Source organism: Gobio gobio, assembly GCF_949357685.1.
Source record: "Gobio gobio genome assembly, chromosome: 21".
NCBI classification, from domain to species: Eukaryota; Metazoa; Chordata; class Actinopteri; order Cypriniformes; family Gobionidae; genus Gobio; species Gobio gobio.
Window position 1 is genome coordinate 27,453,195 of NC_137117.1, and position 25,117 is coordinate 27,478,311.

The window sequence follows — 25,117 nt, forward strand, 5'->3', positions numbered from 1 at the left end:
AAACACATATTCGTTTTTTACACTATATTTTTAATTCCTTTTGACTGTCTTCTCCTGATTAGTCTTATATTGTACATTTCATAAGAAAAAGATGTTTAATAAATAACATCAGTAAACGTATCCTGTTACTGGGGAGCTGGCTTGAAAATCACTGGTTGAAAATTTACTAATACAATCATTTTGTGAGCAATTTCACATAACCAGACAATCTTTAACATGAGTATCTAGACTGTAACTTTCCTTAACACATTTTAAAAAGGAATACAGTAGTGTGTAAGTTAATTGTTTATTGTGAGAGTCTTTTTGATTCAGTTTTGAGGAGCGCGCGCATTCCTGTTCGACTGCGCGCGTTCACGTACAGGCCTGGGCGCTCCGGAAAACAAGTAGTGGATTATTTTTTTTCTAAGCCACTGAGTAAAATTCCCTGAGGACCGTTGCGCTTTACGATTGGCGGGAATCTCTTGACTCCAGCGCATGTTTTCCATCAGTCATTTCCACAACTGTAACAGGACTTCAGAAAGTCCGTCTGACTCTGATATCGCTCAAAGTCTCATTGGCTTAAAGAACAGCTTGACCACCGACAATATCACGGTAAACATGTGAGTACTCGCTTCCAACATTATTAAAGAAATGCGTACGTTTGCGTTTTATTTCTAATGTTACTGAAGATTTTCATGTGAAAGTAAGGTGAAGTTGTGTGACAGCAGCTCATTAGTGATTTTCATATTTCAGAGGCGCGCGGCAGCTGAAGGGAGCTCATCATAAAGCGCACCATGCGCGCGCTTCTCTTACTGTTCATCTGTGGTGAGTGTAGCTTGACTTAGAGAATCATATTCTTTATTATATGCTGTTTTGTATTTTGTACTGTTATTAGAGCAAGAGTGTCAATAATGTAGTTACACGTAGCCTAATATCTTATCTTCATCCATTATTAGTACTTAATACTTTAATTTACAATGTATGTAAATAAGTTTTGTACAGATGTTAAATGCATTATGAAATTAGTGTTTTGTTTTCTCTATACCCCTTTTGAGACAGCTGTTTTTTCAGAGATTATTAGCTACTATATTAGGCTATAAACTTTGGCATTTGAAAACCTCTTTTGCTTTTTCCATACATTGATATATGTGTTTCATAGCCTATTTGCCACTCATAGTGGGCCAGACTGATAGACATTATGTACTGAAATTATGTTTAGATCTACTTTTTGGGCCAGAAGTATTAACCTTAAGCATAGGTCTAATACCTCTCTTACACACTAAAAAATGCTGGGTTGTTTCAATCCATGTTTGGGTCACATATGGACAAACCCAACTGTTGGGTTTAAAAATGTAAAAAAAAAAAAAAAAAAAAAAAAAGCATAAATAAACAACACGTTGGGTTTAAAATTGTAACAAATTAAAACCAACGGTTGGGTTTGTCCATATGTGACCCAAACATGGGTTGAAACAACCTAGCATTTTTTAGAGCGTATGTATGTAGGAACTCATACATTCTTTGCATTTAGATGTGTATGGCCAAGTTTAATCATTCACCATATGTCTTTGTGCCTGACCCCACACAAGACCCATGAATCCTTTGCACCTGTTTATATTATTGAAGTCTACTCTATTGATGTCTCCGTAGACTCGGCTCATTTGACTTGTGATGCTCCACACTATCACTGATTCTGAAGGGAGGCTCTTTTTCAAAGCCAAAGGTCTCCAGACCATGTTATTACCCCCCTCCGGCGCCCAATTAGCTTATTTGCTTATTTCCTCTGTCTGTCTAGTTCAAGTTGAGACAAATTTACGGGCATACTAAAAGGGAAACAAGAGGTCAGCAGGTTACAGAGAGGCCATGTGTATTGGATTAATGAATGACAGTTCTTCACTCATTGAATTGAACTCAGGTTCTGTCATCTTTATAATAGCGTTAATCAAATATATGCATCCTTGATTGTTCTTTGATGAATTAGGCGCACCTTTTGGAAATGACACTAAATCTGCTCAGTCGAGTATACTGACCTTCACATTCCTTTTTCTCAACCTTTTCTTTCACTAATCCAGGGTTTTGCAACTGGGAATTTGCTATTATTTGAATGACCTTCAGTGGGATTGTGATTAGAAATAACAAAATAAAAGTGAATGAAATAAATCCTTGCAAGATTCTTTGTAGATCATGAAAATGATTTATTGGTATTATACAATTTGATAAATTCATTATAGACTAATAGTTTTATTAGCTATTTGAATAAAAGTATTTAATAATTTGCCAATGATAAAGTTGGGAGCCCTGTTTCAGCACACGCTTTGACAGACTTCCTTCACATTTTACTGTTGTCTTTCCTTCTTCTGGTGTTCAATCTAAATCTGGTACAATAGCAATTATCCAGCTTTCTCCTTATTACCTCACTGTGATTTGGGAAGTCAAGTTTCTCATCACCTAATAAGCAAATAATGCGGTGAATGGATGAAACATCTGTCAGACATCAGAACGTTTCATCTTATTTTAAAATATTTAAGGAAAATTTGATTCCTTGGGCATTTTAAAGAATCCACAATAAGGTTAAGATCCAATTAGAGGAATTGCACATACTCCTTAGAGTCACAGTCTTGTTTCCATATATACCCCAGACATCAACCATTAAACACTGTGTCCTCAGTGCATTTACAGTGTTCCATGTCTTTCTTTATCATTTAGCGTTACTGTCCAGCTGTCCTCCGCTGTAAGTTTTGTGTAGGTGATGGGCCGCAGGGCTCAGTAGGAGCCTCTGTGTCTGAGAGGATTGATAAAGCTGGAGAGAATGTGGAGGTGTCAGAGGCAGAGCAGTGGGAGTGTTATTTTTGGTGAGCCTCTAATGAAAGTAGGAGGCAGACAGCTGATGAGGAGATGCTCTTATTTAGTTCCTGTCACATTTATCGTCTACTGCCTTTCGGAGCTTAATTTAAAGGCCATTGAACTGTTCACGGATTGTGTGACTGCCACAACATTGTTCACAGACAGTTGAAGTTACTTGTTAATGAAGACCAAGTTAATTTAAGTGGATTGTGGGTAGAGTTGTCCCACAGATATGAAGAGTTCAGATGCAAAAGCCTCTAAAAATGCTTATTTTAAAGAAAAACGTCAGATGGACTTTGCACCTGAAGTCTTCATATATAGGCTATATAGGCTATATATATATATATATATATATATATATATATATATATATATATATATATATATATATATATATATATATATATATATATATATATACTTAAAAAAAAGGTGCTATATGGCACTAAAAGTGGTTCTTGGCTCGTAATCATAGGGGAACCTCTTTAAGTGCTGTATAGCCCCAATCTTGGTGCTTCAGTGGTTCTTCACCGGTTCTTCACCAGTTCTTTGGCTGAGGTGCTATAGCACCGCTATCATATATAGAACATGTTAAGATATGGTGCTATATAGCACCAAAAGTGGTTCCCCTATGATTACAACCAAGAACCACTTTTAGTGCCATATAGTACCTTTTTTTTTTTTTGAGTGTATAAAGCACTTTAAAATGTATAGAATTTATCATTTGTGTTAACCAGAGGACTCTAAAACTCCATCAAAAATCATGAAATAATCCAGTCAAGCTGTTTCTTCAGAAAAAGGAAAATGAAATAAAAGGAAAGCCTTGATGAAAAGAACATGAAAAGCCCTAAGGAACCTTTGTTCATAAGTTTCATCTAAAGGCAAAGCTTTGGTGCAATGTGGAGGAGATGAAACTGCAAAAATCCCTTTTGGCTCTCCTGCTATTAATCTCTTTCTTCTGCTTGTTTGCCTTGTGACTTTTTTCATTCCTCTGATGTGTGCCGAGATCATACATCACCCAGTGTGCAGCTGTGTGATGGGGACACAGGTAGAGGTCGGCACATTCAGGACGGTGGCTGTGATCCATAGAGCCGCTTGAATGCTGCCACTGATTAGCACCGCAGAACCCTGAACTCCGTAACAATGGGGCAATACGACACTGTGATAGAGCTTTGAGGTGGAGGAGGGAAAATCGAAGAAAGGACTAATGCAGGGGGTGGAGCAGTGGTGAAATAAAAGGCAAAGAAACGTGTCTGTTTATGCAAGTTGAGTTGAATAAGATTTCCGCCCTGCATGGGGAAAGAAATTTCTAAAGAGAGAAGCGTCAGATTGTACAGCCATGGCCAAAAGTGTTGGCAGTGACTTTCGCAAAGTTTGCTGCTTCAGTATTTGTAGATTACATGTTTCTATGGTATACTGTTTCATAAGTTTTAAAAGGCTTTTATTTGCAAAAACATTCAATATATGCAAACAGTCAGTGTTTACAGTGTTGACCCTTCTTCTTCATATCCTCTGTAATTTGCTCTGGCATGCTGGATATCAGGCCAAAATCTGACTGATGGTTATTTATTCTTGCCTCATTAGTGCTCGGAGTTCTTCACAATTTATGGATTTCTGCTTGTCCACTCACCTTTTGAGGATTGACCACAGGTTCCCTATAGGATTAAGATCTGGGAAGTGTGCCTGGCCATGGATCCCAAATTTCAATGTAATGATCTCAGAGCTACTTCATTATCACTCCTGCCGTCTGACATGGTGCTCCATCATGTTGGAAAATGCACAGATCATCACCAAATTGCTCCTGGATCGTTGGAAGAAGTTGCTCTTGCAGGACGTTTAGATAGCAGTCTTTTTTCATGGCAGTGTTTTGGGCAGGATTGTGAGAGAGCCCTGTCCCTTGGATGAAAAGCTACCCCACACATGGGTGGTCTCAGGATGTTTCACTGTAGGCCCGACACTGGACTCATGGTAGCATTAACCTTTTCTTCTCCGAACAACCAATTTTTCAGATGTTCCAATCAGTCGGAAGGGGGCTTCATCAGAGAAAATAGGGGTCTTCTGCTGTCCAATCTTTGTACTTCCTGCAGAATTTCCGTCTGTCCTTGATGTTTTTCTTGGAGAGAAGTGGCTTCTTTGCTGTCCTCTTTGACACCAGGCCTTTGTCCCAAAGTCTTGGCCTCACTGTGCGTGCAAATGCACTCACACCCACCTGATGCCAATATTGAACAATCTCTGGTGGTGACACGATTCCGTAGCTGACTCCTCAGGAGATAATCCAATGTGCTTGCTGGACACTTTGGGACATCCTGAAGCCTTCTTCACTGCAGTTGAACCTCTCTCCTTGAAGTTCTTGATGAACCGGTAAATGTTTTTTCATGTGCAATATTCTTTGCAATTTCCTGGGATGTGAGGCCATTTTCATGCAAAGTGATGATGCACAATCTTTCTTTGGAGGTAACCATTGCTAACACAAGAACACAATGATTGGAAGAACTTCTTCTCTCCTTTTATAGCAGTCAGTCTGCTCTTATAATCCTAACAGAATGATAGAGTGATTTACCTACTTGTTCTCTTTCCCATGTAATGATGATATTATTAGTGAAATGATGTTAGCTGGTCATTTTGTGCCAATAAAACTTTTCTCAATTATTTAAAATGCATCGAACCACTCTGCACAATAATCTAGAAACAATGTGAATCAACACCACAACAACCGAAGAAACAAACTTTATATCACTGCTAATACGGCTGTATATTATCAAATGCACATGGCAACTTGAGAGAATAAATGAAAAATAAAAAGTTCTGTTGTTGAAGGAATAGTTACATTTTTCTCACCCTCATTGTTCCAAACCCGCATGATGATTTTTACTTCTTCTTGTCACTCTTTTCCATGCTCTAGAGCACAGTTCCTCAAATCTTACCCTGGAGGTCCAATGCGCTGCAGAGTTTAGCTCCAACCCTAATCAAACTCACCTACCTGTAGTTTTCTAATGAACCTGAAGACATTGATTAGCATGTTCAGGTGTGTTTGATTATGGTTGGAGCTAAACTCTGCAGCGCATTGGACCTCCAGGGTAAGATTTGAGGAACCCTGCTCTAGAGCTTCAAAAAGGCCATGATAACAGCATATAAGTTTTTCTTCTGAACAAATCATTCAGATTTGTTTTGTGATCTGGATTTATTGAAAAGAGTCGACTCCAAAGAATGATTCATTCACAGATTGAACCACTTTTCTCACCTTTCTCACACTTTCTCAGTCCTTTGACCTGATTCATAACAAATCTCACGCTCCAGATGTGGATACGTATGTGTCACAGCTGTATATACCTCCATATGTGATTGTCAGGATATGAAGTATTTTAGCAGGCTGTCCTGAGGGGAATGAAGAATGATCTCATCTCTCACACAGGTCAAGGCAATTTGTGCAGAAACATTATAATTTATGCTGTACCAGTTTTCCCCGGAGTACCTGCCTCCTCTTCAATGAGCTGGAAAAGCTCCAGCAACGAACATTTCAACTTATAATTCAGTAACACAAGGTTCAATTTAAAACCTTATTTAGCAGCACTCTTGCAGGGACGTAATGACAAAGGAGAACTGCTAGTTAATAGAAATCAATCATCTTTAAACTATGTGGAGGCTTTCTTTGAGGGCTGTTCAACCGTTCAGAACTAAGGAAAGCTTTTTTTTTGCAATTAACAGGCCAGTTCACATATTTTTACACTGCTGGTCAAAAGTTTGAGGTCAATAAGATTTTTAAATGTTTTTGAAAAATTGTCTCTTGCTTATTATGCATTTACTTGTTCAAAAATACAATAAAAACAGTATATTGTGAAATATTATTACAATTTAAAGCTGCTGTCCGTAACTTTTTTTGATTTCAAGATTTACACAAAAATATATAATGAGAATGTACAACATGAATCCATTTTCCAAACCGTGTTTTTGTCTTACCCTGAATCATTATTGTACACTTATAATAAGTGTTTACACTGGGACTATTTCAAACCAGACTGGTAGGAACCGCTGCGGAGGAGCACAGTCCCTGCGTGACTCGCCATAGACATAAACAGAGAGAAGTAGCTCCGGCTGCGATGTCCTTCCGCAAGACGCGTACAGTTCTGTTTATTAACCGCTAGAGCGCAAAAAGTTACGGACTGCAGCTTTAAATACAATTGAACTTATATTTGAACATGCCTGTGATCAAAGCTGAATTTTCAGCTTCATTACTCCAGTCTTCAGTGTCACATGATCCTTCAGAAATCATTCTAATATGCTGATTTGCTGCTTAAGAAACATTTTGTATTATTATCAACGTTGAAAAGTTGTGCTGCTTAATATTTTTGCGGAAACTGTGATCAGGATTCTTTGGTGAATAGAAAGTTTTTAGAAATATTTCATAACATTATGTTTTTACTGTCACTTTTAATCAATTTAATGGATTGCCAACTAGTATTAACTTATTTAAAAATAAAAATTGTACTGACCCCAAACTTTTGAAAGGTGTAGCTTACAGATCACATAAAAACCTATGATGTTAAACCTTTGAATGTGGTTAGATTGTTTGGAATGTATGTTTTTTTATTATACATTTTTGGCACACTTTGTTAATGTCGGATGAGAGTAGGGCAGGAACATTCCCAGCAGTCTTATTGACAAAAGGTCTATGTATTCAATTTAAACTCAAACACTTAAAAAACAAGCATCTAAAGGCTGATTGTCTGTAATTCTAAAAGGAAATCTCTCATTGGTGTCATCAGTTCATCTAATGTAATGAATCTGTCAGGGCTTCAACTGTTTTGGTCATAGGAAGAGCCATAGGAGCTGAGGAAGGAGACTTTAGGAGAGGTGTATGTGGATGTGTGAATGGAGAGGAGCTAGATATGACGGGAGCTGGAAATAGCACTAGGGTTAGAGGAGAGAGCAGACTTTGAGACTGGGCAGTGGGCTCCAAATAGCAGACACCTCTCGTCAGACTAACTAGACTCACAGTGCCAAAATAAACTCCGTGACAAGGGAGCAAGATTACCAGCAGCAACATCCTGTATCCACATGTATTCTCTATATTTCACATTTGCCCACAAGGGCATCTGAAAGCTGCATCATCATTACTGTCAAGTCTAGCTCAGGCTGTGACAGTGGTCAGAACTGTGAGGAAATTGAAACAGTGGTGATTTTACTGTCACACCATTTATGTCTGCCCTTGTTTGCTTTTGTCACACACAATGGCCACAAAAAGTATTTAGTCTCTCAAGCCACACCTAAAAATGTATGAATGTCTTTGCATTGGGGATGCATTGTTTTCTTGATTTGTTAAAACCAGTATAATATTTAAAATACATAATTATTATTTTAATTGTTTGTGTATTTGAGTATATATTCTACCATTTAAAGGTTTGAGGTCAGTAAGATTTTTTTTGTAAGAAATTTATACTTTTATTCAACAAGGATGCATTCAATTGATCAAAAGTGACGGTAAAGACACGTATAATATTACAAAATATTTTTATTTCAAGTAAAGGCTGTCCTTTTGAACTTTATATTCATCAAAAATCCACAGTTTTCACAAAAACATTAAGCAGCACAACTGTTTTCAACATTAATAATAATCAGAAGCAGCAAATCAGCATATTGAGTGATTTCTGAAGGATCATGTGACACTGAAGACTGGAGTAATGATGCTGAAAATCCAGCTTTGGAACAAATGACATTTAAAATTGTAAATTATAATAATAATATTTCACAATGTTGCTATTTTTGCTGTATTTTTGATCATATGAATGCAGCCTTGTTTATGTTTAAATAAAACTGACATACTGACGTTCAAAAATGACATATACACCAATCAGGCATAACATTATGACCTAATATTGTGTTGGTCCCCCTTTTGCTATGCAGACACCTTTCTATCAGAACCAGCATTAACTTCTTGAGCAATCTGAGCTACAGTAGCTTGTCTGTTTGATAGGACCACACGGGCCAGCCTTCACTCCCCATGTGCATCAATGAGCATTGGCCGCCCATGACCCTGTCACTGGTTCACCACTGTTCCTTCCTTGGACCACTTTTGATAGACACTGACCACTGCAGACCGGGAACACCCCACAAGAGCTGCAGTATTGGAGATGCTCTGACCCAGTCATCTAGCCATCACAATTTGGCCTTTGACAAACTCGCTCAAATCCTTACGCTTGCCCATTTTTCCTGCTTCTAACACATCAACTTTGAGGACAAAATGTTCACTTGCTGCCTAAAATATCCCACCCACTAACAGGTGCCGTGATGAAGAGATAATCAGGGTTATTCACCTTAGCAACATTAGTTTTAAGCAATTAACCAATACATATGCTTTTTAAAATGAAGCATATGGATATATTTGGACACTTTCAAGAAATCAAATTTAGTGGAACAGTAAATACGAGGACAGTAAGTATGTTCCCCAATATTCAGAATAGTAGTATAGTTTTCAATGACATTCTTAAACCTTTACGTTTGCCCCCGATCTTTTAGGTTACACCCTTGATAGCAGGTACCGCATCTCTGATGCATATAGTTCTTAGAAGCTTTATCACACAGAGGGTCAAAGACACATATTTAGGAGTTCGCTAGATAATTCTTACCTCATTTTCTACTCTCCAGCAGCAGGTGGAGGAATGTGGACCGTATGTCAAAGGTCAATGCATACTGAAATTGAAATGCTGTTGGCATTTGACCCGTGTAAGTTTGTGTAGTGGCTCTTCTGCTTTTATCAGTATTTGTGTAAAAACCTTGCTTACAAATATTTCAGAGGGGCCTCTGTGCTTCCTAATGGCCTATTTAGGAAGTGACCAGCTGTTTTCTGTCACTCAGCTGCTGAACAATGTGCCATGTTAGTGTCACTTTTTCCCCTCCCATCAAATGAACAGTCCCCAAGATAAAATGACTATCTGGGGTTAGAGACACAAGGAGGCGATTCTCTGCTTTCCCTGGTTGAGAACAATCCCTCTCTGAAAGCTGAGACGGGCAGAAATGCAAAAAAATGAAAAAGTGGAGCTCTTGAACAAAGCGGACAGTCCCAGCTGTGATAATCCCTACCTGGCACACAGAGCCAAACCCAGACCAGCAGAAACTGAAGACTGCAGATAAGAGAGGGAGGGAGGTTTATTAGATTTTCAGAAGAAGAAAAAAATTGCGAAAAAGTGCAAGAGAAAGTCTTAATGTATGTAAGTTTGTCTCATCCTATGGGTCATGCCATGAGATTAGCTCAGGCAGGACAAACAGTACACCAGAAAGCAACACGGGATATGGCTGGTCCACAATCACTGTGGGTTGTGGCTGTGTTTTCATAGATATAGATAACACACTCTGCCCTACTACAGGCTGCACTGTACCACACTGAGAGTTTGTCTATTCTGAGTCCGTGAATCTTGTCAGGATCACTGCAGCAGCCCCTATAACAGCTCCCCATATTATTCATATATCTGTCTGTCTCTCTGTCTGTCTCTCTGTCTGTCTCTCTGTCTGTCTCTCTATCTATCTATCTATCTATCTATCTATCTATCTATCTATCTATCTATCTATCTATCTATCTATCTATCTATCTATCTATCTATCTATCTATCTATCTATCTATCTATCTATCTATCTATCTATCTGTCTGTCTGTCTGTCTGTCTGTCTGTCTGTCTGTCTGTCTGTCTGTCTGTCTGTCTGTCTGTCTGTCCGTCCGTCCGTCCGTCTATCTATCTATCTATCTATCTATCTATCTATCCGTCTGTCCATCTGTCGGCTATCTATCTATCTATCTATCTATCTATCTATCTATCTATCTATCTATCTATCTATCTATCTATCTATCTATCTATCTATCTATCTATCTATCTATCTATCTATCTATCTATCTATCTATCTATCTATCTATCTATCTATCTATCTATCCATCTGTCGGCTATCTATCTATCTATCTATCTATCTATCTATCTATCTATCTATCTATCTATCTATCTATCTATCTATCTATCTATCTATCTATCTATCTATCTATCTATCTATCTATCTATCTATCTATCTATCTATCATCTATCTATCTATCTATCTATCTATCTATCTATCTATCTATCTATCTATCTATCTATCTATCTATCTATCTATCTATCTATCTATCTATCTATCTATCTATCTATCTATCTGTCTGTCTGTCTGTCTGTCTGTCTGTCTGTCTGTCTGTCTGTCTGTCTGTCTGTGTCTGTCTGTCTCTGTCTGCATGTATGTCTATCTATCTATCTATCTATCTATCTATCTATCTATCTATCTATCTATCTATCTATCTATCTATCTATCTATCTATCTATCTATCTATCTATCTATCTATCTATCTATCTATCTATCTATCTATCTATCTATCTATCTATCTATCTATCTATCTATCTATCTATCTATCTATCTATCTGTCTGTCTGTCTGTCTGTCTGTCTGTCTGTCTGTCTGTCTGTCTGTCTGTCTGTCTGTCTGTATGCCTGTCTGTATGCCTGTCTATCTATCTATCCGTCAGTCCGTCCGTCCGTCCGTCCGTCTGTCTGTCCATCCATCCGTCCGTCTGTCCATCCATACATAGTTTACTTTGCAGTATTTATTACAGTTTTTCTCATTTGCTTTGGTACATTTCTCGATTCCTCCTCGACATTTGCAAAACAGTAAGTGCATGTCAATATGAAACAATTCGTACAAATAGCAAAAGACCATGGATTACCTGCAAAAGCCAGTCTCTTGCTCAAAATCCTTAGTTCATCTCTCAAAAGTAAATATCTGTGTCAATGAACATGTCAGTGCCATCAGAATGACAAGTCCTTGTGTCATTGTGAACAGATAAGACAGTCAAATTGCTTAGTCGTGTTGTCAATATAACAGTGTACTCTGGAGGGATGTTCTGATGTAAACTATGGATACATTTTTGATGACAATTATTGTAAATTGTAGGTTACACCTTAGTGTATGAGGGAGTTTGGTTGCAAGAGACTGGACAAGATTCACATTTACGCTTTTACTGTTTGTACTGTAATTTGTTGACAGACCATGTCATTGCGATACAGAAAGGAAAAGACAGCACTGCATAGCACAAATAAAACACAAACAATTTGAACATAGTGTAGTCTTCCGACACCTCCTGACGTTCCTGTCTGTTGGGCCACAAATTCTAATCCACATCACAACTAATATCTTTAGAAAAAAAGTCTAATGGAAATGTATAGAAATATGCTTGACATATTATGACAACTTGTTCAACCATTATGCATGTAAAGACTTATGCTATGAACTAATGCCTAAATGTTGTGGGGGGTAAGACTATTCAACAGAGACCCATTATAATACATTTTGATAAACATTACATAAGCAATTGATAATGTAGGAAACAGCAGAGAATTGTACATAATCATTTGCATGGATGTACAAGCACATTTGCATCTTGTTCAAAGAAATGAGAAACTGCTTTTTTGATGTGCACAAGTGACACAGTGATGTGAAGATTGAACAGGTAGTTTTGAGAATTTCAATTCTGATCTAAGAAACCAAAGCGACTGAGAAAAACTGTAATTGTAATCAGTATCTTCTATTCAACACCATCCAAGAATGTTATGCCTTTTATGTATTTCTACAACCTTGACTACCTTGACTATGAGGTGTTTGGTTTGAAATCTCCTCAGTGAGTACAGTAAGGCAACAGCAGGTCTTTGTTAGCTCTGAGGTATGTCTGCCGTGCCAGCTGTCCTCCCACATTCCTGAGAGCTTGTCCATGTAAGGCAGAAGCAGTGGCACACACACTGACTGAGGGCAGCTTTCTCAAGCAGACCTTCGGACATAATATGAAATCTGCATATATGAGTGAGAGGCTGCTAAATTAACCAAGCCACATGTTTAATCATCATAAAAGCATAACAACAACAGTATGAACTGTGTTCTCGCTGTCACTATTTATTATCATAGCTCATCTTGGGTGCAGAGACTAAATGAGAAACTATTTCCATTTGTCAGTGACTTTATTCAGCTCTTGCCACCTGCTGGCTCTTGTTATAGCCAAGAATATTTAAAAGAATAGTGCACCCAAAAATTGTCATCATTTACTCACTCTTATGTCATTCCAAACCTGAATGGAACGCCATACAATGAAAGTTAATGAGGTCGAAAAAATAATGGACACCATTAACTTTCATTGTTGGTTCAAAAAACACTGAGACATTTTTCAGAATTTGAAACATAAATTTAAAACATTATGACAGGATTTTCATTTTTGGGTGAACTATCCCTTTAACAGACGAACTCATTCACATTTAAGCTTTTGCTTCCCATAATTCAGCTCCTGTCCACTTTCTCACTGTTTTGTGGTCAACACACTGCCAGAAAGATTAAAGGTAATACCAGCACCAGATTTGTCATTGCTCAGAAATTGCATTTGGTGTATCTAGACGTATCTGTGGTAAGTTGCTCTGCCTGTAGGGAAGAGATGGAGATGGGTTTTCCTTGAGTTTGAATTGAATTAATTTCTCAGGCATTTCCCATCAGTTCCTGTAGTTTGGCTCCAGGTGGGTGTGTTTCCGGATGTTGATGTGTGAGCCCGGTACTGTATGTGTGTGCGTGTGTGTGTATTTGGTGGCAGAAGGGTGAGAGATGCTACGGTGCCAGACAGACACAGCTGTCTTATGTTGAAGGCACAGATCTCTGATGGATAAATGCTGTAAACAAGAGTTTTCCCAGGCTCCTCAAATCCATTCACGTGACTGCGCTTTCCTAATTCTCTTTGTGTATTAGCTTACATTTGATTCCTGACATTAAAAGTTAGAAATCTATCTATACAAATTACGCACGGAGTGTATGTGTGTATCACAGCACCTGTCTGAAGTAGTCCCAGCTTTCTTGACCCCAAACCCCGATATCATCTCACATAGAGTTTGTTTGGGACACTGACAGGAATGTTTAGCAGCTGTTGGGTTTTGTAAAAGGTTATTCTGAAATTTGAAATCTCAGCCGCTGTCTCTGTCTCTCTTTCTCTCTCTAATTAAAGCTACACAGTAACTACATTTGTCCCAGTTTTAACCCAAGATTGAATCGTGGCTGCAAAGATGTTTAGGGCTGATCAATAGAGCTAAAGACGTATTGATATTTTTGACCAATATTTTGATATTTTAAATTATTTTTTTAAATAATCTTTTTGACCAAACAGAAAGATAACATTCTAATAACATTGATATAGTATTTTTCAATAAATAAACATTATTAAGAATCATTTTCATGTATATCCCCCAAACAGATGTATTGCTCTTATTTATATTTATTTACTAAACAATTTTAATCTAATCATTTTTAATTGATACATTACAAAAGTGTCATCTGATTCACATAAAAGCGTCAAAGTTACCCACTAAACTACTTTTTGTTACTGAAGTGTGGATGGATTGGGAATCATGTCTAATGGCAATCTTTGAAAAACTGAAAAGCCAAATAAAAAACAACTATTCATGATTTTTGCTTAATTTTTAACTCATTTCCCCATCATACTAAAACAGCGTTGTTGTTCCCTACCACCAGAGCCTAAAGGGACTTTTTGTGGAAACTTGGCATTTGCTGAGCATTAATGGAAAGTTGCTTGAGCTCTGGTTGGCCAAACTGGCAAGAGAACAAATATTAGATTTTTTTTCTTGTACACTAAAAGTTCTTCTTGAAAAACTACTCATCATGTCTATTTCTTTTGTCTCTGTTTCCATAAAAGTCCTGTCAACAGTCAGCGCACAGGAGCCTGATCTTGCCCACGGCTGTACCCATGGAAGCTGTTATCCTGCAACCGGTGACCTCTTGGTGGGTCGGGAAAAGAACTTGAAAGCATCATCCACCTGTGGCCTGCGGAGGAGAGAACCTTACTGCATTGTCAGCCATCTGCAGGTCACCAGTTGTCATAGACAATACACACACACCATTTTGAGCTTTTTGTGATTCAAAAGAGCTGATCCTGTCCATTTTCGACCCTTGACCTTATGTAGGAAGAGAAGAAGTGTTTCCACTGTGATTCACGGCGACCTTATGATCCTTATTCCAACTCCATGAGCCACCGCATCGAGAACGTCATCACCACCTTCAAACCACACCGCAAGAAGTCCTGGTGGCAGTCCGAGAATGGTGAGAGAATGAGACCTTTGTGTCAAACGTCCGTCTTTAACAGTTAGCTGTACTTTCTTGGGCTTTTTATGCTTTATAAGACATAGGTCAGAGTTGGATCTGCATGGCCACCACAGCTCAACATATCTGTGTTAACCACTGCATCATGGCTCCAACCTTAGCCATCTGTTAATTGAGGCATACGGAAAACCATGTGTGCTAATCTACAGCTTCAGTGATGTTTTGATGGAAATCCACACATCCGTTTGGTTTCATTTGTCAAGAGCAATATGTTGCCAGGAAATTTGATTGCCTCCCTTAGCCCTCCAAACCCAGCTGCTTGGCAAAGACTGGAAAAGCTTCACATGTATTATTAGAAGGTTGATGTTCAGAGCGTCTATTAATAACACAGAGGCTGAGGGAGAGAGATGCATGTGCTCAGAATGAAGCCCAGTGCTGGGGCAAATTAGCCTAAAACAATTTAATTCAATAAGTGAAATTAAATGAAATATTTATTAATAATAATTTATAGGGGTCATAAACTGGCTTTTTAATTTTTTTATACTGTTGTCTGAAGTCAACTTATGACGTTCACGTGGTTGTTACATTCAAAAACATCAAAATGAATAAGTAATGGGATATCTTCTACCCTGGTTTTGAGCCGCTCTCCTGGAACGCTCGGTTTTTATGGGCGTGCCGCATTGAAGACTTGGAAGTAAACGCCTACTGCTATGATTGGATGACAGTTTTGTATATTATAATGAGCTTTGGCTCCCCTGTGAGTACACATGGGGAATGGTTTTGAAAACGTGTGGGAAAACGGCAACCGGAATGATTTGACCACAGGACTTACGAAATGTCTTTATCAAACAAACACAATGATTTATCTCTCATCCACCCACAATTAATTGGAATGTTATTTTTTATTACTTGGCCCACCCGATCAGTGGATATAACCGTGAACCGCATAACTTACACACACACACACACACACACCAGTGGCGTTTGAAAGTGAAAGTGCCCTTTTTGATCACACCGCAGTGCCCCCGCGAACGCGATTTCTACCGAGGGGGAAACCCCACCCCACCTTCTAATCGCAACTTCTACCTAGACCACACCCAACCCCGAATTCTACTGAGGGGGACCCAATGAATGCATTTTCTTTCAAGGGGGATCGTTCAACATGTTCAAAACTTCTGCGATTGTATTTTTCCTTCAAATATCATGTCAAGAGAGTCAACAACGCACATCAAGAAAGGAATGTTATTTCACTATTTATGCCTGTCGGGCAGGCCGGTGATACATTTTGATAGGCAAGGCAAGGCAAGTTTATTTGTATAGCACATTTCATACACAGTGGCAATTCAAAGTGCTTTTCACAGAAATGAAATTAAAATATTCATAGTAAATAAAATAAAAATAAAAACAGGGTTAGCCCGTCTGGAAAACACATAGACCCGGGAAATCGGGCTTGGCGAGCCCTGGCACATACATGTTCTGGCCTGATCACGAATCGCTGGACAATGAACCAACAACACCTCAAATAAAGGATTCTCCAGCCTGTGACAGCGTGCTAAGTTATGTTCAGTTAGACATGTACACATAGTCTAATCAATAGATATCAAACGATCTGTAATGCAATACTATCACATATAAAAAACATTATTTACTCACATTAGTGTGTTGCTTCATTCATTCATGCAATCTCATCCTGTCTGCAAATCCAGTCTCTTGTTTACAAAAGAATCTGCGGTGAAATGAAGCGAACAAACGCACAATGTCTTACCCACGTGAGCTGGATATACATTAAAAATAAAGTTCAACCATGCATTCCTAATATTGGAATCCGAATGAAGTTTATGCAGCATGTTTATTGCTTGGAAGTTCTATCCGGTTTAGCTCCTTGTGTGCCTATGTTGTTCAGCTGTTACATGTCATGCGCAAATCGGTGGGCAGGGCTACAGAATCAGGCGTTCTTCTTCTTCTGTTAAAGGCGGCGTTTCTCTACACTCTGACGTCACATGTTAGCACATTCCAAGATCGAGCGTTTGATAAAGCTGATGCCAGGTGTCAATAAAAGCTTTTCTTTGACTAACAAGGAAGTTTTCAGCTCTGAACTTTTATATATAAAAAGTTCATGGGAAATTTGATTTCTCAATTCATGACACCTTTAATGTACACTACCGTTCAAAAGTTTGGGGTCATTAAGACTTTGTTTTTTTTTGTTTTTTTAATGAAAACTTTTATTCAGCAAGGAAGCATTCAATTGATCAAAAGTGACAGGAAAGAATAAGAGCAAAAATATTAAGCCGCTAAATTGGCAACACAGGCCACTACCAACTAAAATTGACAGCCCTAACTTTTTGTAGTAAAAGAATGATGGATGATGTTCAGAATGGAAGTAAGTATGTACAGTAGGTGCAGATAAAGAGGAAGTTTGTTGGTTAATTTGGCTGTATTTCAAAGCTCAGATGGCCAAGCTTCACCCTGACACACACTCCCCAAACCCTGCAGTATTAGAGATAATTACAGACAGCTTGCTGCTGGCATAGCCACAGAGAGAAGCAGAGAGGATGAAAGAGGAAACCAAAACTCAAATAGAGCAGAACATGGAAGAAAAAAAGGATTGAAGGACAGAAAACTTAAAAAGTGCAAGAAAAAGCTTAATACCTGAATCTAATGCACTCACAGCATTTATTGTTATGTTTACTCTGATAAGTGCACTTGTAGGCTGCAGTAGGTGTTGGGGAGCAACTAGTCTCAGCCTCAGACATCACGCCCACGGACCGTTGGCTGAACGTCTGATGCATATGGCACACTTTTCTGGAAACACTTCAGGAGTTTCAAAGTCGTCATCTGATTGGTTGAATTCTACAGGATTTCCACGAGATGTGTGTGTTGCGTTCTTTAACGGTCCGCCTGGAAACAAATGCTGTGACGCCAAACTCCCTCGTGGAAGAAAAATGCCGTCTTGTTTACAACTGTGACAATGAGCACTTACCAGGATCAACTAAACACTGGATTTTCAAAAGAATGTGAAGTTCGTGGCTCCATTGTTGCAGTAAACTTGCACAACGTTCTTGAATGAATAATTTATAGATGCACGCCGGTCTGTTATTGCAAGGACATTGACTTTACATTTTCACGCCCCAAAGCATGACGCGGAACAAAACAAACTGAATTGAATTGAAAAAAACAAACAAACTGTGATTGGTTGTGTTACATGTCAGTCAAACATCCTCTTGGGCGGTCCTAGGCCAATAAAAGCTGTGATGGAGTCCAGCCCTTCTGCCGTCAGTCTGAAGGTCGGGCTACGTGAGACTAGGGAGTAACTAACTAAACACAGTGACTCCACTAACTTAACTACATATTCGCATGATAGAAATTGATCTATTTTTTTTAAATAATGTTGATTTTTTTAAAAACAAGTTACTTTTTTGAACAAGTAGCAGTGCAATATGTTAATTGCTAAATGGTTGTTTTAAATATCACATTGTATCGTGTACTCAATATAGCTATTTAGATTAGATTGAAGTTCTTTTAAAGGGGTGGTAAAACACATTGTTTTGAAGGCTTGATTGTGTTTGTGGGGTGCACTGTAACATGTGTTAATGCTTTGTTTTTTAAAAAAAATCATTATTTTTCATATATTTGACATTTATTCTACACTGCTCTGTCCCTCCTTGTAAAACGGTCTGATGCTTTCCGGGTTGTATGAAGCCAGTCCCTCAAAAATACGCAATGGGCTCAGATTGGTTAGCTGGCCCAGTGTGTTGTGATTCGCTAACCGCAGTGTATGTTTGTCGGAAACGTCACGCCCCTTACCTTACCGGTAGACTTTGCTTTGGTCAGTATTAGAAACGATGGCGTCAATAAAACCACACCAATCTGAGCCCGAATCAGACCCAGAACATTTTAGTGAAGATCATCGAGCAGAACCTGTTCAGTCCTAATGAGTAAAGACTGCGGATCTATAGTGATCGCTACTGAATGGCACTGTTACTTTTGTATTTTTAGAACGATTATAGCCAAATATCTGTCGCAAGAACTATTAACCCAAAACACTAAACACTGGCTTTACTATAGTAGCCAAATCACACACAGAACCATGTTTAGCATGCCTGTAGATAAATAATACATAAAAGCTCTAATCAAAGAATCATTTACACTAATGCCAAGTTCGCTGTTGAGATTTTAACGTTAGTGTTTGTAACGATAGGTGTTCGTCGGATAACGTTAAGTATGAATAAGCATTTAACAGACTGGTTTGCAGAACAGCGCTGTCATCTGTTTACTTCCTTGCTACAACCTATTACAGGAAAACACATAGATGAAAAATAAATCAGACTTACAGGTTGTGGCCCGTAAACAGCTTCTGTTTGTAAATCCAGCTTTCAGGTCAAGCCGTTGTGCATATCCTGCATTGAACTCGCGAACATTGTGAAAGTTTTCCTCCGTGAAATGTGCTGCGGGAGGGAGCCCCGCGCGCGTCGTGCATTCACACACTGGCTGTCTTATGCAGCTGACGTTGTGCAAATCCGGTGTTGAACTCGCGAACATTGTGAAAGTTTCCCTCCGTGAGATGTGCTGCGGGAGCCCCGCACGTGCCTGTTCCCTTCTGACTCAAACACACGTGCATATAACATGTTGTATGTTAAACGCTCTGCAACGCACCCCCGTCCCTATGAAGGCTGAACAAAGCAAGTACCCCAGACCTGCAATCCGGATGAATATAACAGCGTTTCCTCGGCATCGCGGCAACAACACTCCAGCCTAACTATACCACAACAGCGCCGCGATACAAAATGGCCTCACCCCCCCCTATTTAATATTCTCGGAGGAGGGGTTTATGTAAATATTGAGCCTGGTGATGTCACCAACCCTGGAGGAATGTGTGTAGTCGCCTACTGGCCGTTTGCTGTAGTTCTTAGAAACTGATTTCTTTAAAAGCAAATATCTCCCTTTGCTTTAAACTTTGAACGTTGTAACTTTGCAGATGTTGTTTATGCTAAAGCAGCAACATTACACGCTAGCTTAAGTTAGAATAGTGAAATCGTGGTTTACCACCCCTTTAAGCTAATATGCTATACTGACCTTTTACTATATTTAGCTTGAAGCTTGGCAAGTTACACAGAAGTTTCCCAAAACACTGATGGATGATATTATATTTAGATCTGATATGTCATTTTATCCAAAACAATACCTCTTTACATCTTAACAAAGTTCCTTTTATAGTCTAAGTAGATGAGGGCCCCTGTGTCAGATGTGTGTCTTCTCTGTGCTCACCGAATTGAGCGATTTAAATATGGGCGTTCTCAGGAAATGGTCACTATTTTTGGTCTTGGTCACTATGGCTTCAGGGACTTTTTTGTAACAATGCTGTATAATGAACAGTAGATCAGTTGTTCAGCAATTGTAGACTGTGTCTCACAAGTGGCTCCTGTTGTGGCCCCTCTTTTGGTATTATATAAGTGTACCAGATATGGTACATTTTGTTGTGCAATTACTTTTTAAGGCATTTAAAAAAAAATTATCACATGAAAATATTCAAATACATTAAATGTACATTTATCAGTAACTAGAACCAAAGTTTGGTCCCAACATAGTGATATCTTATTTAAGTCTAAAGGCCCATCCCAGTTATTTGCAATTATGTCTATTTAATTTGATACTTATTTAATGTTCACAATGACACAAAAATATGGGGGGGTTATTTAGATATGTCAAATAGTAAGTTTCCTGATGAATAGAAAATGCATATTAAAAAAAAAAAATAGAATAATGAAAATAAAGTCATAAAAAATACAACTATCAATAATAAAATAAAATTCAAGAATTTCAGGCCCTGTTATGTGCCCTGTTCGTGGAAACTGCCTTTTCTCTAGCTTTATTCATGATGTGTCACGTGTTCTATAGTCTTTTTCTATTGCTCTTTGGCATGTCCTCTGGATTGAGGCTTAACGCCTTTAACGACTTCCTCCTCCAGCCGAAACACTGAAACATGTATTGAAAAAAAACAGCAAGTCATTCAATCAATTTCCTTTTGTGCTCCACTTGACCTCCGCTGGCCTCTCCCCGTACTATAGTCCCTCATTCTCTTCGGCTGTGGTACAACCTGTCTCTCTTTTCCTCAGCGTTCCTTTCCTTCCTGTTTAGCTGTTGATTATGAAACGCAGGTTAAATCCAGCAGTCACACAAAGGGCTGCTGCAGTGGACTCAGTTGCAGCTTTGTAATGGTTATGCAGGGAGGCACAGGTGAGCTCTATATGGTGTCAGCTCTGCAGAATACAGACCGTCTGTCGCTCCAGATGAGTAATGAACTGTCAAAGGAAGAACTGAACATAACAAAAATAGATTGTTAAACTACCCCATCTATTTCTAGCTCTGCTAGGACACTGTGTTTGTAAGGTGCATATTGTTGTGCATTGTTATTCTGAGTCAGAGCTTTATTACATTTCCAGATAAAGTGTTTGAGGACGGAAAATGTGAGCTCTCTTTCACTGCAGTACCGGTGTTGTTGTTAAATTTCAGATGTACTCTGTATTACAATGAGAGCATAATAACACCGGCATTCTTGAGATTTATTTAGCTTTTTTTAATACTAAAGAATGTTTTTAGAAGTAAATTAATAACCAGAATCTGTTTGCAGTCATTAAAGTGATGAAAGTGTCCAACATATAGAGCAAAATATTCCTCACAGCAGCACTAATGTATGAACATTTTTATGTCCTATGGTTTTTGAGTTGTATCAAAACACAAAATATATGTGACCCTGGACCACAAAACCGGTCATAAGTTGCACGGGTATATTTGTGGCAATAGCCAACAATACATTGTATAGGTCAAAATTATCCATTTTTCTTTTATGCCAAAAATCATTAGGATATAAGGTAAAGATCCATGAAGATATTTTGTAAAATTCCTACTGTAAATATATATATATGTAAATATTATTATTAGTAGTAATATGCATTGCTAAGTACGTCATTTGGACAACTTTAAAGGCGATTTTCTCAATATACATTTTTTTTTTTGCACCCTCAGATTCCAATTTTCGAGTCTCGACCAAATATTGTCCTATCATAACAAACCATACATCAATAGGAAGCTTATTTATTCAGCTTTCAGATGATGTATATGTATATATATTTTTTTAAGTTTTTTTTAGTTTTGTGGTAATTTAATTGTATTTAGTGTACACATAATAATAGCAATTAAAGTATCATTAGAAAGCTATTGAAGATTTATTTCAATATTATTTAGCCTATGTCCATTGCTTAGTAGACAAACTAAATAAACAAATAAGTGTGAAAAAGTGTGACTTAAACAATTAAATGCATTTTAATATTAATTTAATATTTTCCTCAGGGTCAAAAGTGGTCTGATAGGGATAAAATATAATGAAAGCCACAGTATCATTAAATACAGCTAATGTTACCCACTACCCATCTAAATGGTTTACCTAGTGTATTTGTCCTTCTGCTCCTGCTCTCTCCCACAAATGCACACAAGCTGCAAGAGTATTTGATATAATTTTCTTCTTCACACATCATCATGTTATTACAGTAGAGGGGACTTTTGTGAGATCCATTGTTGACGCTTTGGATCATTATTGTGAACATGAACTCATTTCTCTCCTCAGGAAAGTCTGACGTTTACCTTCAGCTGGACCTGGAGGCAGAGTTTCACTTTACTCATCTCATCATGACATTTAAGGTAAGAATTGTTTTCCCTCCAAGAAATCACCTTCACCCTTGAAACACTCCAAAACATCATCCTGTCAATTGTTTTTGTACATAGACTTTCCGTCCAGCAGCCATGTTGATTGAGCGATCTGCAGATTTTGGCCGAACCTGGCAGGTGTACCGTTACTTCGCCTCCAACTGCGAGTCCATCTTTCCGGGAATTTCTCAGGGTCCTCTTCGTAAGGTTGATGACATTATCTGTGAATCCAGATATTCTGACATCGAGCCGTCGACAGAAGGAGAGGTGAGAGTTGTTCAATTGGAATACTTTGCATCAGTTAATTTGTTTGTAATTTGTTTGGTGAACTGCGCTTTCTCTTCTCTCAGGTGATTTATCGTGTTCTTGAACCTGCTATCCGGATCGAAGACCCTTACAGCCCCAACATTCAGAGTAAGTGAACATTAAAACATTAACAATACTAACCTCCAACTGGATACTTAAAGGCCAGCCCGGGACACACCAAGCCAACGGTCGGCCATCGGGCCATTGGCGAGCGTCTTTCAGGCATGTTTTTGCGGTGGGTTCCACACGTCGGTTCTTGTCGGCGGAAGTTTGCCAGATTCAGCATGTTGATTCGGCATTGGAACCATCAGTGAGAGTGGGAACTCTGATTGGATGTTCAGTTTAGCAAACGAATCAGTGCACAAGAATTCAAGTGAAAGCCATGAAAGAGAGCAAGTAGTCTGAGTCAAAACGGCATAAACAGAAGGCTGATCTAATATTATGTTATCCTAACCGAGCATTCCAAATTTTTATAACATGAGCTGCTTAAAATGAAGAAAGTTGTCCACATAACTGATATTCAAAATGGTAAGCAAGCACTGCTTTAGTTTTATGTTTTGTATATCTGCTTATATCTTGTATATTCAAGCGCAGATTTTTGGTTCAAGCGCACAGTTTCCGTCGCTGCTAGTTCTTTGAAGCCGGCTTGGTGTGTCCCAGGCTTAAGATGCAGCTTTTTGCACTGCATGGTTTTGATATGTTGTCTATGCCAGGCCAATTCACATGTATTTAACTTCAGTTTCTGGTTTGCTGTTGTCCATGCTACCTCTTTATTAAATGTCAGATGGAGGGATCTAAACAGAATGAATGTAAAATGGAAATAGCAGCTGATTTCTCCCCTCAGGTTGTTGTTCCTACACTTTCACTGTCATTTCCCATGAAAAACATGAACAACCTATTCCTTCTTATAACAGAGAAGTGCAGTATGTCTCATGGACAGGTCTTAGCTTTACCCTGGTAACAGCCAAATCTTTTTAAGCTTGATTTCCTCTATGTCAAATAGCATTTGTTGTAGGTGTTATTTAATAGTATTTAATTGGTGTCTACTTTATATACATTTTTAAAAATAAATGTATATGTTACATAATGTTCAGTGCTGGGTAGTGATGTAATCTGGATTATGTAGTCAGATTCCAAAAATTAGGTACTTGTAGAATAGAATTATATTATGTTTTAAAATACTCATAATCAGACTACAGTTACTTCTTTATTGACTACATGATTACACGTTATTTTCACATTATTCATAATTCATTGATTCTTCCTACTACTTAAAAAAATCTTTTAACATTTTCCTTTCTATAGACGGTTTCATCGGACGCACCTTTATCACGGAGTGCAAAACAACTTTCGCTTTGTCCTCTATTAATGGCAGTGCCCATAGAGCACAGGATTTTTTGTGATGCATTCATATACAATCAATCTCAAATAGGGTAGGCCTACTTTATCTACAAGTAAACTTTCCCAACATTAATCTTATGTTATGAAACAAAGAAACATGTCATTCCGATGCATTGCATGATTGAAGTCGAGCGCGCAAGCATTTATAGTACAGAAAACGGCATTACATGGTCCTTAAAGGGTTATTAGTTCATCCCAAAATGTTAATTCTGTCATTATTACTCTCCCTCATGTCGTTCCAAATCTGTACGACCTTCGTTCATCTTCGGAACTTAACTTAAGATATTTTCTTCTTCTCTACGGTCTTACGGGTTGACGTGAGGGTGAGTAATTAATGTATGAATTTACATTTTTGGGTGAACTAACCCTTTAAGGGGGGCGTTTCCCCCACTCTATATTCCAGACAGAAATGGGAGATTATTTATAATAAACATGCTGAAACAATAAAAACATGTAAATTAAGATAATGCTGCCCAATTAAAATGAAAGATGATAGCTCATAAGAAAGGTAACGCAGCCTCTGTTGTTATTGATTCTTTGCGGACGCCTACCGGAAGTTAAGTTTGGGCCACAAAAGCGTGCATGCACAGTAATGTTTGTTTATGTTGTTGCCGTTGAAACCGTCTATAAAAGCCTAATGTTAGTGCATATATACGTTCAGAAGGTCTTCAAGGTTTGTGGAATTGGACACAAAGACAAGCCACTAGTCATGTGACTAGCACTGAAAACATTTGCTCATGCTCC

At 38.3% G+C, this 25,117-nt stretch overlaps 1 protein-coding gene across 3 annotated transcripts in view; it reads left to right on the top strand.

Annotated features, from left to right (window-relative positions):
- Positions 1-404: 404 nt before the first annotated feature.
- lamb2 (laminin, beta 2 (laminin S)) overlaps positions 405-25,117 on the top strand; it is a 59,561-nt gene continuing 34,848 nt past the window's right edge. The window contains exons 1-7 of one of the 3 annotated variants that reach the window (XM_079803089.1): positions 405-599; positions 733-804; positions 14,562-14,731; positions 14,830-14,965; positions 22,587-22,660; positions 22,745-22,933; positions 23,017-23,080. In XM_079803089.1, the coding sequence (XP_079659215.1) occupies positions 774-804; positions 14,562-14,731; positions 14,830-14,965; positions 22,587-22,660; positions 22,745-22,933; positions 23,017-23,080 (664 nt within the window). In that variant the 5' untranslated portion in view covers positions 405-599; positions 733-773. The remainder of the gene's footprint in view (positions 600-732; positions 805-14,561; positions 14,732-14,829; positions 14,966-22,586; positions 22,661-22,744; positions 22,934-23,016; positions 23,081-25,117) is intronic. The other 2 variants (XM_079803091.1, XM_079803090.1) reach the window with 2 other exon arrangements.